The following is a 17571-nucleotide window of genomic DNA, read 5'->3' as shown; positions in this document are numbered from 1 at the left end:
CTTGTGTATATGGCTGTGTGACAATAAAGTGATTTGATTTGATTTGACTGATTTGAACAGTGTACTAGGGAATTGTGTAGATCAAGAATAATACTGAATAAGTGTTTTGTTGTTGTTGTTGTTGTTTATTTTGTTTTATTTATATGTATTAGAAATGTTTTAAACTTCTGTTGAAGGATTTAATGTGCTTTCAACAATGTTCATTACTACTTTTTATGTTTATGAAAGGTTATGATATTTAAGTTCTCCACCTCCATGCATTTGAGAGGGTTTTTTTCTTTACACACAGGAAAAATGTTAGTGTATCTTGTGATGTGTAATATTATCAGGGCAACTACTGTAATATTATTGAAAACAAGCACTAATTAAACTTTGCTCCTTGTTCACTGACTGTGCATACTGTTATATGTCCTCATGTCTGTTAAAAGATCATATGGTCATGTGGATAAACAGTCATATCACACAAATAGCAGGTCCTTGAATGCACTCTATAAAAGGTATGCTTGCATATTTATATCACTATACAAAAATATCATACATACTTTTAAATTGTTGGGTCTGTTGTCTGTTGGAGTATGTCCCCACAGGTGTGGGATGTCTTTGCAATGCACAGTGCTGGTGTATGTGTGCTGAGTCTAATGATTTGTCCTCATATATCAGGTATGTCCTTTTAATGCACAATGCCTTCACTTTTGAGTTTGTGTTTAGCCATGTTCCATTAATTCATGTTTGACCCTTTAATACACTCTAATGACATTTATGTGTGTTGTACAGCCACTGTCCTTATAAATCGCTTTAGTCCTTATAATACCATTTTGTGTCACAGGCGGGGCTTGTGCATCTAATTATCAATTGTCCTCATAAATGTGTATATTTTCAGGTTGTTACATTATAAGTTGTGTTTTGTGTAAACAAACTCTGAAGTGAAATCTATGTTGTATGGCTCAAAATAGATTTTTTGATATCAACCACATCTCTGTAGAGCAACTGGAAAGGGGTGTCCCCCTAATATAGCAACAGACTGGTTTGGGGTACAGTGTCCTTGTAGTTCACAAAAACCTATGTGTGTGTGTGTGTGTGTGTGTGTGTGTGTGTAATGACCTTTTTTGCTTTTATCAGATTTTCTTCTATTGAAGCACATGATGCTCTTAGACACATTGTCAAATCAACAAATTTACACAAACATTTGGAGTTCATGTCAGTTTGAGTGCATTCTGTCATTAGTGTATATGTCAGAAATTGTGTTTATCTTTCAATTCACCTCAAATATTTATGCAGATAATACAATTTGAGGGGACATTTTTCTACTATATGTACTATATGTTTGAGTTTCCTAATTTGAATGCACAGTCTTGTTTCATAATGTCTCTGCAGGTGTTTTCATGGTTCATTGAGTGAAGTTTATTTATAAAATGTGAGCGAACTGAACAAACAAATGACACAAATAATATAAATAAATCAAATTTTCAAATAAGAAAGACAGGAAACTTTAATAATTGAATATTTTATTTGTTTATTGAATTTTGACAAGAGAGGATGAGCACTGAAAGAAAAAAGCACACATATACTTGTGTGAATAGAAGGCCACTGTTAGTCTCCATGTGAGACATGAGTGAGAAGAGCAGAAGAGAATCCAGAGGATCTACTCAGAACACTGATCTCTCCTCACTTCTCCAGTGACTGACAGCTGGTCTTTCTGTTTGGCCTCACAGCTCACTGTGACCGCCTTCATCCACTCCTCCTGAGAGAGAGTCAGACTGCTGCTCCAGCTGTACAGACCGTCCTTCTCCAGGACCCCAGCACTGCTCTTCTCAGACCTGCTGCTCCCGTCCACCTTCCAGCTCAGGCTCCAGTCTGAGGGGAAGCCCTTGTTGGCCACACACATCAGTGTTGCTGTGTTCTTTGTGGAAATCTCTTCACTGGAGGGCGGCAGGACGCTCACTTTAGGACGAGTGATGCCTGACAAATACACAATAGACATCTTCAAAAGAAGAAAAGATTTCTTTCTCCAGGTTGAAACTAAATAAATTACATTAGTAAATTATATATTTTTATATTTTTTTATACGATTTTTAAAGATATAATTGAAAACTTTCAACATTAATCTGCAAGTTTTTTTCTTCATGTTGATCTGTTCGCTCATATAAAGAACATTTTTTTTCTCCAAAGACTCTGAATTACCAAAATGATGTCAGTTTGACGGTTTGATTAAATTATCAATAAAGTTCACATATCTTTATATGATTGCAGTTAGACTTACACAGAAGTCCTTCATAAATTTCTCTTTCTACATTAAGAAATAACTATGAAAAGACATTGCCCAACCTCAAGAGAATAGAAAAGAAAATTCTGTACAATGATGAACTTTTAACAGTTAATTTGGTGAAAGAATTCCTACAGTAAAACATTATATCTTACATATTACATTAAGAAACATTTCATATTGAAGGAGCATTTTTATGAACTCTTGATAATGTTAGTAATTTAAACACAGAGCCATTTAACAGCTACAAAAACTGAATAACATCTCACTTCTGTACAAGCAACGAATTCACATGTGCTGACAAAGTGAAAATTAAGTGTCTTTAAAGTTCACCTTCATTTCTTGAAAAACAGCCAAATTATTCAATCTGTCTAATCAGATATTATTAATAAAGAAAGAAATATAAATAAAAATCATAAAATTTTAAAAAAGTGAGACAAATCACTGAACTCATTTGTGTGTCAATTCAACATAAATCTGACACATTCCACATTATCAAACACATATAACATTAAAATGATGATTTGATGATTTACTTACTGCCAACATCCAGTCTGGTGCCGCTGCCGAAAGTGACCCACAGTGATACAAACTAATAGAACAGCTGTACAAAAACCTCTGAGCGCTTCACTAACTGCACTTTAAACACATGATCACAAACACATCTTTACACAACACACATTCAAACATGATTCATTTCATATTGTGATCGACTACTGTTTAAAAAATACAATAAAAAGATACATATTACATTCCAAATGATATACAACATGTTTATTAGAATGTAATAACTCCACTCTATAACTCATTTGATTTAGTTTGATCTACTGAATGTTCATGAGATATCCACAATGAGCAAAAATCATTAGAATTTCAAGCAATTGGCATTAATAACTAAAAGATAAAGATTGAAATGTATGAATGTAATTTGACATGTAATTGTTTCTTATTTCTGCTGTTCTCCTGTAACGGTCACATTTTCTGGTGAGAGGAAACAGTTTTGAATGTGTGTCCCACCCCTCTGATTAAAGCACAATATCAGACTGTCTGTTAGTCAGGACTGTCAAACCAACATCACTGTTCCTTCAGTTCTCACTCATTCACAGTAAAGATGACAGCACACGCTCTCATTATCTGCTCTCTACTGCTTTTCATTGCTGGTGAGAATCTATTTCAGTGCATTTCACAAATATTAAATAAACTGAGTTGTATAAAGTTTTTTTTATTATTATTATTTCAAGTGTCAAAAAGCTCTTGTGAAATAATATTAGAAATTTTCGTTTATTTTATTATGTGTTTCAGAGTGTAATGGACAGATCACAGTCACTCAGAGTCCATCAATAACAGCAGCTCAACCAGGACAACAAGTTAAAATAAACTGTAAAACCAGCAGTGATGTCTACTGGGAATTTGGTTGGGGATACCACTTGAGTTGGTACTTACAGAAACCTGGAGAAGCTCCTAAACTCCTCATATATGCTGCAACAACCCTCAACACTGGAACTCCATCTAGATTCAGTGGCAGTGGATCTAATAGTGATTTCATTCTGACCATCAGTGGAGTCCAGACTGAAGATGCAGTACATTATTACTGTCAGAGTTATCACTGGATCAACAGTAAACATGTGTTCACACAGTGATAAAGAGTCGTACAAAAACCTCCTTCTGTGAAAGAGGAACTACTGATACAGAAACAGTTTCTCTGAATGTTACATTATAAATTGACATGGACACAAAGTTTTTGATTTTGATATTTCACACTCAACACTACACATGAAACTGGACAACACATTTTATTATAAATTCAGTAATTTTTGGTTTATGTTTTACTGGCTGATATGACACTAGTCTTAAACTTTACTGACCCCTATCCATGTGAATACAGCATCATGCAAACATAAAACATTTGTTTTCACAGATGTCATATTTTAATATAATTCATAACTTTAAACATTTGACTTGTTTCACCCCCTCTGTTGGACAGGCTCATATAAAGTGAGAGGTGATGTCACATACATGTTGTTCAAGTGCTGGAGTTTCTTGTTTGATTGAGTCTGTGTGTTGATAAAGTGATTTTTCAGGAGTGTTTTTAAGACAAGACTTGAGGAGAGTCAAGAGCACAGATATCAAAATTAACTCTAATAGAGAGACAATTCTTCTTCAAGACACTCAACGCCTCATTTCTGAAAATGGAAAAACACATCCAACAGAATAAAGAAGAGTCTCCCTCCCTCTTTCTTTCTATTCTTCTTTTTAACACACAATCACACGCTTTCCTTCAATACACTCAGTCACACAGCACAATTTCACTCAATATCAAAGAACTACAATTCACTTCACAGTCAAACACTTCTTCCTCTCTCCATGGAAAAACACAAACTGAAGACTCTCAGTAACCTGTACCATCTGCCTCCTCTAATTAACCCTCATAATGAAGCTCATTAGTGTCTTGATAATCTCAAACAACACCAGCAGAGAGAGACAAATTAAAGTAGTATTGATGTTGAATAGTTGGGTTGTATTATTTTTTTTTTTTTGATGTTTTTTTAATGTTGTTGTGTTAGAAAAAGAATATGCTGGGTTCATAGATTTTGTCTACCATGTTGTTTTGAGCAGTAATGAGTTAGTAGTAATTTAAATGAACTTCCTATTAATTCTCAAATGAGATTTATATATTGTTATATTCAAATAAATTATTATACAAGTTTTGATAAAAATATGTCTTCACATGTATCACACTAGATTGACTGTAGTTAATATATATTTTGAAATGTCAAAGAATTTCTAAATTTTCAGTCAACATGCCAAAATTATATATTGTCCCCAAATTGTCAAAAAAAGAGCGGTGTTCACGGCCACCAGACACCGAGCATTTGCAGCCAGGGCCCCGCGAACGCGGCCCCCCGCCTTCACGCACTCAGCCGCGCCACACCAATGGCCAGCCGGTTGTGACGAGTCTCGAGGACAGCCCAAGAGGCCCTTCTCCTCAGTCACTAACCCGCCCTATGCCGGGTAAGGAGGGTAAGTGCTTTGAAGTCCCCCTCAGCGCAGCTGCCTCGGTTCGAAGCAACACTCCTCGACGTGGCATTGCCTGCTCCCCCCTGCCGTGAGGCCCCACCCCCAGGTACATTAGACGCGATTGTCCCCTTAGTGCCCCTTGCCTGGAGCTTGGACGCGTGGCAAACGCTTTCCAACCCGTCGCAGTGAAGGGCCAGGACCACGCGATTCAGTTCGCCAGCCACCCGCCCCGGTTCAGCACTGTCAACTTCAGTTCAGTGCAGGGCGAGAACACCGTCAGATGGGGAAATGTTTCTACAGCCCTTACTTCATCGTACCAAAGAAAGGCGGTGGGTTGCGGCCAATCTTCGATCTGCGAGTTCTGAACCGGGCCTTACACAATCTCCCGTTAAAGATGCTAATGCAGAAACACATTCTGGCATGCATCTGGCATCAAGATTGGTTCACGGCAGTAGACCTGAAGGATGCATACTTTTACGTCTCGGTTCTACCTCGACACAGACCCTTCCTATGGTTTGCTTTCGACGTGCAAGTTAAGCCTAATGTATTTTCTTTAAAATAAACTTAAGCTTCTATAATGTTCTTTTAATTTCAGTTATATTACTGCTTGCTTTCACTTTATCAATAAACTCCTAAATGTCTTTTAAAAGAGACCATGATTAGGAATGTAGTCTAAAGCATTCATGCTAAGCACCATCAAACGAACCGTCCTGGTTACTTGCGTAAACCTCCGCTCCCTGATGGAGGGAACGAGACATTGTGTCAATATAGTGACACTAGGGATCACTCTTGGGAGCCCGAGACACCTCTGGTCTTTGATAAAAGGCCAATGAAAATTGTTCATTGTTATGAGTGTCGAACGGCCCTTTGGGGACAAGTGGATGACCCAAAAGATAGAGACAGGCTAACCCAGTCATGGCCTCTTTTCCCCTTCTTTTTTTCCACTCCCTGAAAAACAAGGGGGATTATCCGACAGGGCTGCCAGGTCTAGTCAGGGGGTGTCCTGACTAGACCTGCAGAGGACACTGTGGAGACCACACCTCACCCAAAGAGAGGGGGGGATATTTAAGTGGAAAATACGTCACATGGTCTTGCCGACCATGTGGAGAAGTCTCATGGTAGATCCTACCCAACGGGGGAGGAGTTACTACAAACATGGAGACTGTGGCAGAGGGGGCTCTGCCCAAGGAAGACGCAGTTTGCCAACAGGGAAACGAATTAGTGGAAGATATACATCACATGGAGTTACTTTACAGGGAATTGCCATATGCAGAGGACCTACCCCAGAACAGGGCTCTTAGTTAGCACGTGGACTGGGCCAGCAGCGAGTCTCTCCAAAAACTCCACTGCCACAGGGCTCGGAGGAAGTCAACCAGGGAATGTAGTTTGTGAACACTACTGGGAATTAATGGAGCACATCTTCAGCTCAGAGGAGGTGAAAGGCACTATGTGCAAGTGATACACCTGGCCACCTAACCCGGCTTATCCGCTTGTATTGCATGCCACTACCTGGGATGAAACCGGTTCCACCCGGAGGTTGTAGAACCTTGCAAATGTGTTGGGTGTTGCTCAGCCTGCTGCTCTGTAAATGTCTGTTAGAGAGGCACCCCTGGCCAGGGCCCAGGAGGCCGCTACACCCCTGGTAGAATGGGCTCGTAGCCCTACCGGGGGCAGCACGTCCTGGGCATGATATGCCATAGCTATGGCATCAATGAGCCAGTGAGTGATCCTCTGCTTGGAGACAGCGCTTCCTTTCCACTGTGCACCAAATCAGACAAAGAGCTGCTCAGAGATCCTAAAGCTCTGCGTGCGATCCAAATAGATGCGTAAAGCACGCACCGGACACAGCAACGACAGGGCTGGGTCTGCCTCCTCCTGAGGCAGCACTCGCAGGTTCAACACCTGGCACATAGCTCGGTTGGGGTTTCAGGATCACGTGAGAGTAGCCTGGACCAAACTCCAGGCACATTTCGCTGACAGAGAACGCTTGCAGGTCTCCTACCCTCTTGATGGAAGTGAGCGCAGTCAGGAGGGCAGTCTTCAAGGAGAGTGCCTTAAGCTCAGCTGACTGCAAAGGCTCAAAGGGGGCTCTCTGTAGACCCTGAAGAACTACAGAGAGGTCACATGAGGGAATGAGGCGTGGTCTGGAGGGGTTCAGCCTCCTGGTGCCTCTCAGGAACCTGATGATCAGGTCGTGCTTCCCTAAGGACTTACCATCCACTATGCTGTGGTGTGCTGCTATAGCAGCAATGTACACCTTCAAGGTGGAAGAGGAGAGCCGCCCTTCCAACCTCTCCTGCAGGAAGGAAAGCACCGATCCGACTGCACATCTCTGGGGGTCTTGCTGTCGGGAAGAACACCACTTAGCGAATCAGATGCCACTTAAAGGCATACAGGCGCCTCATAGAGGGGGCCCTAGCCTGAGTGATCGTGTCTACCACCGCGGGTGATAGACCGCTTAGGTCTTCCGCGTCCCGTCCAGGGGCCAGACATGGAGATTCCAGAAGTCTGGTTGCGGGTGCCAGATGGTACCCCGTCCCTGAGAAAGAAGATCCTTCCTCAGGGGAATTCACCGGGAGGGGGGGCTGTTGCGAGGAGCGTGAGGTCCGAGAACCACATCTGGGTGGGTCAGTAGGGTGCTACCAGGACAACCTGCTCCTCATACTCCCTGACCTTGCACATAGTCTGAGCAAGTAGGCTCACTGGGGGAAACGCATATTTGCGTAGGCCAGGAGGCCAGCTGTGTGCCAGCGCGTCTATGCCGAGAGGTGCCTCGGTCAGGGCGTACCAGAGCAGGCAGTGGGAGGATTCTTGGGAGGCAAACAGATCTACCTGTGCCTGTCTGAATTCACTCCAAATCAGCTGGACCACCTGAGGGTGGAGTCTCCACTCTCCCTGAGGGTAACCTGCCATGACAGCATGTTCACTGCAGTGTTGAGGTCGCCCGGGATGTGAGTGGCTCGCAGTGACTTGAAGTGCTGCTGACTCCAGAGGAGGAGACGGCGGGCAAGTTGTGACATACAACGAGAGCGCAGACCACCTTGGCGGTTAACATATGCTACTGTTGCCGTGTTGTCTGTCCGAACTAACACGTGCTTGCCCTGGATCAACGGCCAGAACCTCCACAGGGCAAGCAGAATTGCCAACAACTCGAGACAGTTGATGTGCCAACGCAGCTGCGGGCCCGTCCATATGCCGGCAGCTGCATGCCCATTGCAAACAGCGTCCCAGCCCGTTTTGGAGGCTTCTGTCGTGACCACGACGTGCCTGGAAACCTGCTCTAGGGGAACTCATGCCAGTAGAAACAAGAGGTCGGTCCAAGGGCTGAAAAGATGGTGACAGACCGGCGTGATGACCACGCAATGTGTCCCGTGGCGCTATGCCCATCTCAGGACTCAAGTCTGAAGCCAGTGCTGAAGCGGTCTCATATGCATCAACCTGAGCGAGGTGGCCACCGCTGAGGATGCCATATGCCCCTGGAGCCTTTGAAAGAGTTTCAGTGGAACCAATGTTTTCTGTTTGAACGCCTTCAAACAGGTCAGCACCGACTGTTGGTCGCAACCCACCGCCTTTTTCGGTACTATGAAGTAGTGGCTGTAAAACCCCTTCTTCATATCGGCCGGAGGGACAGGTTCTATCACACCCTTCCGTAGAAGGGTGGCGATCTCTGCACGCAAGGTAGCAGCGTTTTCGTCCTTCACCAAGGTGAAGTGGATACCACTGAACCTGGGTGGATGCCTAGTGAACTGAATTGCGTAGTCGACGGTTCGGACCAGCTATCGCGACGGATTGGAATGTGCAAGCCACACATCCAAGTTCGGCGCGAGGGGGACCAAAGGGACAATGTCATTGGATGTACTGCTAGGTTGGGCCTCGCGGTGCGGCAGAGCTGGCTCCTTGTGACCACCCCGGAACAGCCTGGGATGGGGGAGGAAGAGGCCTGTCCTCGCAACCCGTGGAGACTGTCACATTGGGGGTGGATGTGTGCCATTTGGGCGCGCAGTGGCAGGGAGACCGCCGCTGGAGCGCCAATCCTGCTAGGGAAAAAAGGTGGACGGTGGTCGTGATGACAACCGTGGACACCGGGTATGTGACCCAGGGAAGGAGGAAACCGCTCTTTTGCTGAACTGTTGGGTACCGCAGCCACTTGGGCATGCAGCGAAATCAAATGAAAAGGCAACAAAAGGTTATCCACCCTGTCCTCCACTGGGGGATGAAGTGGTCTTACTACCAGCTCCAATGCAGTTGTTCGCCCATCTCAGGGGTGCTTTGACGACCTTCGTGGGTTCTTGGCAGCCAGCCGTGAGACGGGTGGCATCTGCTTCCTGCGGTAGGCTCCAACCCGGGGCCGGGCCGAAGGGGCGGGGGACGCCTTTGGTGACGAGCAGATGGGGCGCAGGATCTTGAGCCACGCCGGGGCAGGATATGCCTCCATCTGTTGCTTCACCATCGAGAACTGCTGGGCAAAGTCATCGACTGTGATGCCGAATAGGCCAGCCTGGGATATGGGGGCAGCAAGGAACCGTGTCTTGTCGGCCTCACCCATCTCAAACAAGTTGAGCCAAAGGTGGCACTCCTGGACCACTAATGTGGACATCTTCCACCCGAGAGACCACGGCATGACCTTCGTCGGTCGGAGAGCAAGGTTGGTCGCTGAGCACAGTTCCTGCATCAGATCTGGGGCGGTACTACCCTCGTGCAATTCTTTTAGTGCCTTGGCTTGGTGGACCTGCAGGAGAGCCATGGCGTGCAGGGCAGAGGCAGCTTGTCCAGCAGCACTGTTGGCTTTGGCTGTCAGGGACGATGTGAACCTACAGGGCTTGGATGGGAGCTTTGGGCATCCGCGCCAGGTGGCGGCACTCTGCGGGCATAGGTACATTTACATTTACATTTATGCATTTGGCAGACCCTTTTATCCAAAGTGACTTACAGTGCCCTTATTACAGGGACAATCCCCCTGGAGCAACCTGGAGTTAAGTGCCTTGACCGGGCAGTAAAAGGTGCCTCCCACAATTTTGTCAGCTCCTCATGCACTTCCAGGAAGAAAGGCACTGGAGCGGGGCGCGGCTGCTTTGAGCGGCGCCGAGAGCCCAGGAACCAATCATCGAGCCGCGAGGGTTCAGGGGAGAGCGGAGGGTTCCACTCTAGCCCGACGCTCGTGGCCGCCCGGGAAAGCATGTCCATCATCTCTGCATCAGCCTGTGACTGGGCAATCATCCCTGAAGGGGGGAGCCCAGCTGAAGCTTCTGCGTCCGACTGGACAAGCCCACTTCGTAGGCTCCAAAAAAGAGGTCGAACTTGCCGTGAGACGAGCCGCCGGACACATCCGGAAGCCCGATCGTGACAGACGAGCGTGCTGGGGAATGGGAGGTCCGTGGGGGGATACCCAGCGGAGGCGGTCCCATTGGGGTCCCATTGGGGTCCCCAAATCTCCCCCAGTGCTAGCCGCGCTGGCCTCAAACCCGTAGGTAGAAGGACCGAGGCGGGGAGCCGCTGGGGTTTCTTACGGAAGCAAGCCGCGACCGCAACGTTGCTATGGTCATGTTCTCGCAGTGACAATACTAGGAGAAAAGCTTCAGTTTGTTTTTTTCTGGAACACTAACATATAGCCCAATTCTATTAAATTATTTAGTTTATTTTCAAAAAAATGCCAACAAAATTAACTATGAAATTATATAAATTACCAAATGAATAAAGCATTAAATAAAAATTAATTACCAAACAAAAATAATAATATTTTTAGATCTATATATGCCTTCTTTTTTTACACAAACTTAAATTAGCCTTACCCTGTTCTGTAGATGAAAAAAAGTGGCTGAATGACATTCTCAGAATGTTCTGCACTTTTTTCAAGAGTATATACTATCAGAACTATTTGTCCAATGCTGAGGTCACTTTCAGAAAACAAACTTTTGAACATTTTAAACTTTTAAAATATTTTTAGCGATAGGTGCAACATCAGGACCAATATTACAGTCCTATCAGAAGGACAACAGCTCCCTTTTGATTGCAATTCCTCCTCTTTTGATTGCATTTATTTGTGAATTAAAATGCCAGTAAGCTGACTAATTTCAATGAATTGTCTCAATAGTCTCCCCATTTTACCAAAACTTCAGAGGAAAAAAAAAAATAGGGACATCTGGCAGGTGAAATGTTCACAGTTAGCGATATACACATAATTCTGTATGGAAACGGCTTAAGGGCAGATTTCTTTTGCGATAAACCAAAACTTATGCAACAAAGTGTTTTTTTTTTTTTAAACATGACGTCATCATGCACACCATTTTTATTGATGAAAGGCCATTTGAATGGAAACAGGCAGAAGACAAAATTTCAGCAAAAAACAGGCAAATTTCCCCAAAAAATTTATGCATTTTCACTTTGTAGATAACAAAATACCGTGAGAAGTGGATGGAAACTAATGAATGTCCTAATCTCCAGATGCAGCATTTTGCTGTCTTTTTCAGCAACAAATCATGTGAAAAAAACAAACTAAGCAATAAATGATTTGTACATGAAAACTGTTCATTACATTGTTTTAGTAGCATTAAAACATGATTTAATCTACTTAATGTTTTCATTACGATACATCTCCACTTTATACAGAGCACCCCCGCTATTTTCAGAAGCACCCTCAGTGATTTTAATCTGGAACCAGGCCTGTAGCTGGCTAAAATCTACAGATACATTCAATGATATAGCCTATATTTTGCTTTATCTTTTTTACCGTTTGTTTTCTTAACTACTTGTGCAACCATAGGTACAGTTGTTTATGTGTTTGTGTGTGTGTCTCTGTGTGTGTGTGTGTGTGTGTGTGTTTGCATTTCTTTATTTGGGTAAAGCTTATTTCTGGTCTGTTTACTCAAAATAAATGTTTTTGTGGGGGGGTGCCTATAGGGCGCCAATAGAGCCTGCGCCGGCCCTGACCACAAATGAGACTCAATTTAAACTTTGTGAGATGTTAACATGCCAGTAATTCAGTACACTAATAAGCTCAAAAAACACATAGCACACACAAACACTTGTGAATTTGAGAAGTACATTTTTACATAATCTAAGGAATTATATTTTAACTGAACACTAAATGCACAACTTAATTTCTTCATTGGAAGACAAAAGGAGATTGTCAGACTCACCATTCACATTCATTGCATCTTTTCCATACAATTTACATAGGTGACTGGTGACTGGGGTTGAAATCCTGATTTACATAATCTTTTGTGTTCCACAGAGGAAAGAAAGACATACATAATGTGGCATTCCCAAATAGAGGGAAAAGTGAATCAAAATTAAGTTAAATCCGACTACGCCACCCTGGGGGAGAGCCAGGGAAATACTCCCAATAAGGACACACAGGTAAGTCTTACCAATTGAAGGCAAAGAAATGAGAAAGTGAGACCCGAGTATCAATACAAAAATATATATTTTATTATAACACTTCAACATCATTAAAAACTTGACATCATATAAATATAGATTCTCTCTTCCCTGAAGCACAATAAGAAATGTTAAAACTACCAATTCTCCAGGGCCAGGCTTCGCGGGAACAAGGCAGGCCAGCCGCCACTCGGGAGGTCATCCAAACCCACATTAATTCACACCAAATTGTCAAACAGCAAACACCATAAGGAAGTTGTTGTGTCAGCACACTCAACACACTGTGAAGCACACCACCGAGTGAAGGCAGCTAGCCTCCCCTGTTCCCCACTGAAACCACACTGACTCCTGGACAATGATGTATCATTGCAATCTACAAACACAACGATGGAGTGGCTATAGCACTCAGGCCCACTGACACCACCACCTACAGCAGAGGCAGTTAAACAGCACCTGAGTAATGCCAAAATGAGTGTTGGCAGTAAAGAAAATGAAAATCTTAAACACTATACAATAGAACAATATGACACAGCAACAACATACACCACATCAATAATAAAGTGACAGTGCAGGAAAACGAGACAGGTTCGAGGCTGAGAAATGCACTAATTTAGCAAACAGTCTCACTCCGAATAGTCACAAAACAAATAATAATATAATAAACCTGAAATAAATCAAAAACAAATCAACAGAAATAGTAACAACATAAATTGACACTGTAAAAACGAAAACAACAAAACAAAAAGAAATGACACAGCGCAAAGAAATCATAAACAAAACAAAGTGAAGCTGATATGCAGACAGCGAAAGCAAGGCTCATAAACAGACAGCCCAAGCGAGCCACGAAGCAAAACAGCAGCGGCGTCACATGTAGCGTTTTCGGCTAGGGATGTGTCTTAAAGATTGTGATGTTCCACTCCCCACACTTACACTTGGGTTGAACAAACACCAGACGCAAAGTTGTATGGTTACCCACAACAGGTATCGCGGCTCAGTATTCCGGCCATCATTCAACCACCTACTAATGTTGCTGTTACTGAAAGCGACCTCTGCCGCCAACTCGCCACAACGCACACACCACCGGCTCCACTCTAATCAAATTGAACGAAAATGGGAACGGAAATGCCAGGGAGTGAGGAACCCAGAAACACCAGGACACATATACACCCATCAAAATAAGGGTCCTTAAATAGTATGGTAGCTCCCACCTCATTGGTCTGCCAAAGCCATACCCCAAACAGGGCTAATAGGAGGGTTAATCCCTTATCCTGCCACAATAAGATTTGGAACTACATGAATGTGAGTAAATAATTATCAGTTTTGGTTGAACGATCCCTTCAAACCACCCTTTTTGTGTGTGCTTGCAATGCCTTTTTTATTTTATTTACTGAGTCATTGATCTTTGAACAGACCACACTCTGATCAGATGCCACAACAGGTGCTCCATCAAAAATTCAACCTTGTGGACCTACAGTAGCAGTGCAGAGGAAAGTCTACATCTCGTGTTACAGATGAGCTGCAGTTCATTAGTTTCATACATTCTATGAAGATGTCACTTAAATAACTTCCTTACTGGCTTACAACCCAATAGAGCAGAAGTGAAACTGGTGTGTTCCAGTTCAGATCATTTAACCAATCAAACAGTGAATCTGAGTGTGTGAGGTGAAAATCACATTTGCATTGTCAGTGTGGAATGATTCTGTTTCTCTCAGAATAGATCAGATCTGTCTCCAGTGACCATGTTCAAACCACAAGAGGATTCATTTAGTTTTACCAGTAAATGCATCTTATCAGAACTGTTCCTGTGATTTTCAGTTATTTAAAATGTCTTAAACTTTATCAACTTTTGTTCCACAGTGAAAACTATGGGCTATCTCCATAATTAATAATTCTCTGTTCGTAAAAGGCACTTTGGTTAAAGTTTTGTAACACCAAAGTCAAGTCAAGTCAAGTCATTTTTATTTGTATAGCAGCTTTCACAACACACATCGTTTCAAAGCAGCTTTACAGAAAATCATGCATTAACAGAAAATGAAACTGTAATATCTATAATGTCTTAGAGTCATCATTGTGTAGTTTGATCAAATAAAGCATGATGATGAGAACAAAAATCATCAGAGTGTATTTGAGAAAAATGTTCAGCCATCCATTTAATAATTAATAACCTGTAAGTGGACATCACAACAAGACAAACTAAGGATCCAGTGACTATTCTATATACTCCTATATAAAGCATGAGGGCACCATAATTAAATGCTGTCAGAAAAAAAAAAAAAAAAAAAAGATACTGTTAAAACATTTAAATGTAAATTTAAAAGGTACACAATAGGTCCTTAGGGAATAATTACTATAAGTTCTCAAAACTATTTAGAAAAACTAACTAGAGGTACAAAAATGTACCCTTGAGGGTACTACTCCAGTGACAGCCATTGTAGCTTAAAAAGGTACATTTTTACACCTTTTTATGAGAGTAAGTGATTTTTCAGAGTATTGAGGAAACAACTTGTTAAAACAAAAGTAAACAAGAGTGCAGAAATTCAGGAGTGACTGAAATGAACAATGACTAACAACAGACGGATAGAAATAAAGATGAGAGTTTGTAGCGTTTAGAAAGCAGCTGCAAACGAGATTATTTTCATAGAGTCACTTTGCATTGACACCACATGCTTCAGTGATCTGAGAGTGTTTATAGTGCGGTGAGTTTAGCACTTCATCACTGAGACTCTTTAGCATAATAACAGATGACACAATATTTAAAAATACCGTTTATCACCATTCTCACATGCAGTGTTGGGGGTAACGCGATAAAAGTAACATGCATTACGTAATCAGATTACTTTTTTCGAGTAACGGGTGCAGTAACGCAATTTTTTTATTTTTATTTTAGACCATAATATCAGAGTTACTTTTTAAATAAAGTAATGTATTGCTTTTGTACACCTCAAGAAAGCCCTGAGAAGGCTGCACTCAAACGAACTGAAGACTGAGAAATAGAAGCGTGTCACTGCTCCCTGTCTCCTCCTTTTCCATACCTGAACCTGAAGATCCATTACACTGGTGCCGAAACCCAGGATTGGAGGAGACGGGGAGCAGTGACACGCTTCAGGTAGGCTTTTATTCTCTGCCTTCAGTTCGTTTGAGTGCAGCCTTCTCAGGGCTTTCTTATTTGTCAGTTCAATGCAACAAATCCTCTCATTAACTTCTCGAACACTTCAGCTTCACAATAATAATAATAATAAAACACATAAGGCACGACAGTCACTGCACTCTGGTGTCTTTCTCTTTCTCTCTTTCTCTGGTGTGTTCGGCTCTTTTAAAGCGTCTCTCCGCTATCACTGTAATGAGAAACAGATTTTAGAAATCATGTCAACCAGCTTGATCAGCCACATTACCTTTCTTCGACAGACAGACACACGACCACAGCCCCACCACTGAAGTAAGTTATGTTTTAGTGACCTCTGCCTTCTGAAATGACCTCTGACCCCTGCTTAAGTTACGGCCACACCATCTTTGGTGTGCCCATATCGTCTGATCTCAGAAGCTAATCAAGGCCGGTCTTGGTTACTGCCTGGAAGGGAGACTGCCTGGGAACACAGAGTGCTGCTTTATGATATGTCCCTATAAAACTTGGGAAAGCTGAGGAACATAAAAAAGTGGGGGCTCGTCCGGAATCAATTGGAAACACACACACACACACACACACACACAAAAGAAAAATAAATCCACAAAAACATACGCCTAGTGGGCATTACATAAATCCTACGTGGATGGAGGATTCATTATTGTCATAGTGATGTTTCTGTCACTCATACGCAGCTCAAGCATCATTAATAACAGAAAACCTGAAAATTTCAGGTGCACACTGTTCAGTCTAGACTAATTTGACTACATATGGCTCATAAAAGATGAATCACTCCAACAGAAATACTAAGGATTTTTTTTAGAAAGCGGGTTATTGTGAGAAAGCAGCGTTCTTGTTTACATGCACTGTATAAGTGGCGTACTCTTTACTCCCGTATACTCGCAGCTTTCTCCACAGCAACATAACTAGCCAGTGACGCTCGTGTAAATAACAAACATGGTATGCCAAGGAAGACTTCACAATTGTATTCTCTGTTGCTTCGCTTTATTTCAAGATATTCCAGAGGTGTTGCTGTTTGTTTCCTTACCTTTCCATCGCAAACTGCAGCGGAATTCCTCTTCAATAGTGGGTTTTAATTCCCTGGTAACACTTTATTTTGATGGTCCCTCTACAGATATTTAACTGACTGTAATTAACTTATCATCTGACTTGCTATAGCTAGTAAACAGTGCTTCAACAAACATACAGTAGACTTTCAAAAGCCTGTATATAGATCTTTATTTATGATCTTCTTACATTATTGCTGAGAACATCAGTTCATTAAAATTATTGGACAAAACAATAACTTCTGTACATTTATATTTCTTTTACATACAGTCTATGTGCTGGTTGCAATGTGGTGCTGCTATTCCTGTGCTTTCTTATCAGTATTGGTATTTACCATCTGTTGATAGTCTGTTTAAAAAAAGGAGACATGTAGCCATCAGTTAACTGTATTCCTTAGATGTTCACTTTATTTTGATGGTCCCTAAGTAACTATAGATAAACAGTTGATACTACCTTAAAGTAAAGTGACTCTGTACTGATAGGAAATTCATATGCAACAAACATTTCCAGAAAACCTTTGGGTAACTAAAGGTGAAATAAGAAAATGAGCAGTAAAGAAATGTAAGTAGGTCATTAATAAAGATCTGTATACAGGCTATTGAAAGTCTACTGAATGTTTGTTGAAACATTGTTTACTAGCTATAGCAAGTCAGTTGATAAGTGACTTATAGTCAGTTAAATATCTGTAGGGGGACAATCAAAATAAAGTGTTACAGTGAGAGGA

At 42.3% G+C, this 17571-nt stretch overlaps 1 gene segment (V, D, J or C); it reads right to left on the bottom strand.

The window, feature by feature from the left end:
- Nucleotides 1–1488: 1488 nt before the first annotated feature.
- On the bottom strand, nt 1489–2960 carry LOC127431680 (Ig kappa-b4 chain C region-like). The segment is given in 3 exon segments: nt 1489–1959; nt 2804–2855; nt 2952–2960. Coding segments are annotated over 3 exon segments (378 nt in total).
- Between the last annotated feature and the right edge of the window lie 14611 nt (nt 2961–17571).

Source organism: Myxocyprinus asiaticus, chromosome 41 (assembly GCF_019703515.2).
Source record: "Myxocyprinus asiaticus isolate MX2 ecotype Aquarium Trade chromosome 41, UBuf_Myxa_2, whole genome shotgun sequence".
NCBI lineage: Eukaryota > Metazoa > Chordata > Actinopteri > Cypriniformes > Catostomidae > Myxocyprinus > Myxocyprinus asiaticus.
Note: the sequence above shows the minus strand (reverse complement) of the source record. Positions and strands in the feature narration are given on the sequence as shown.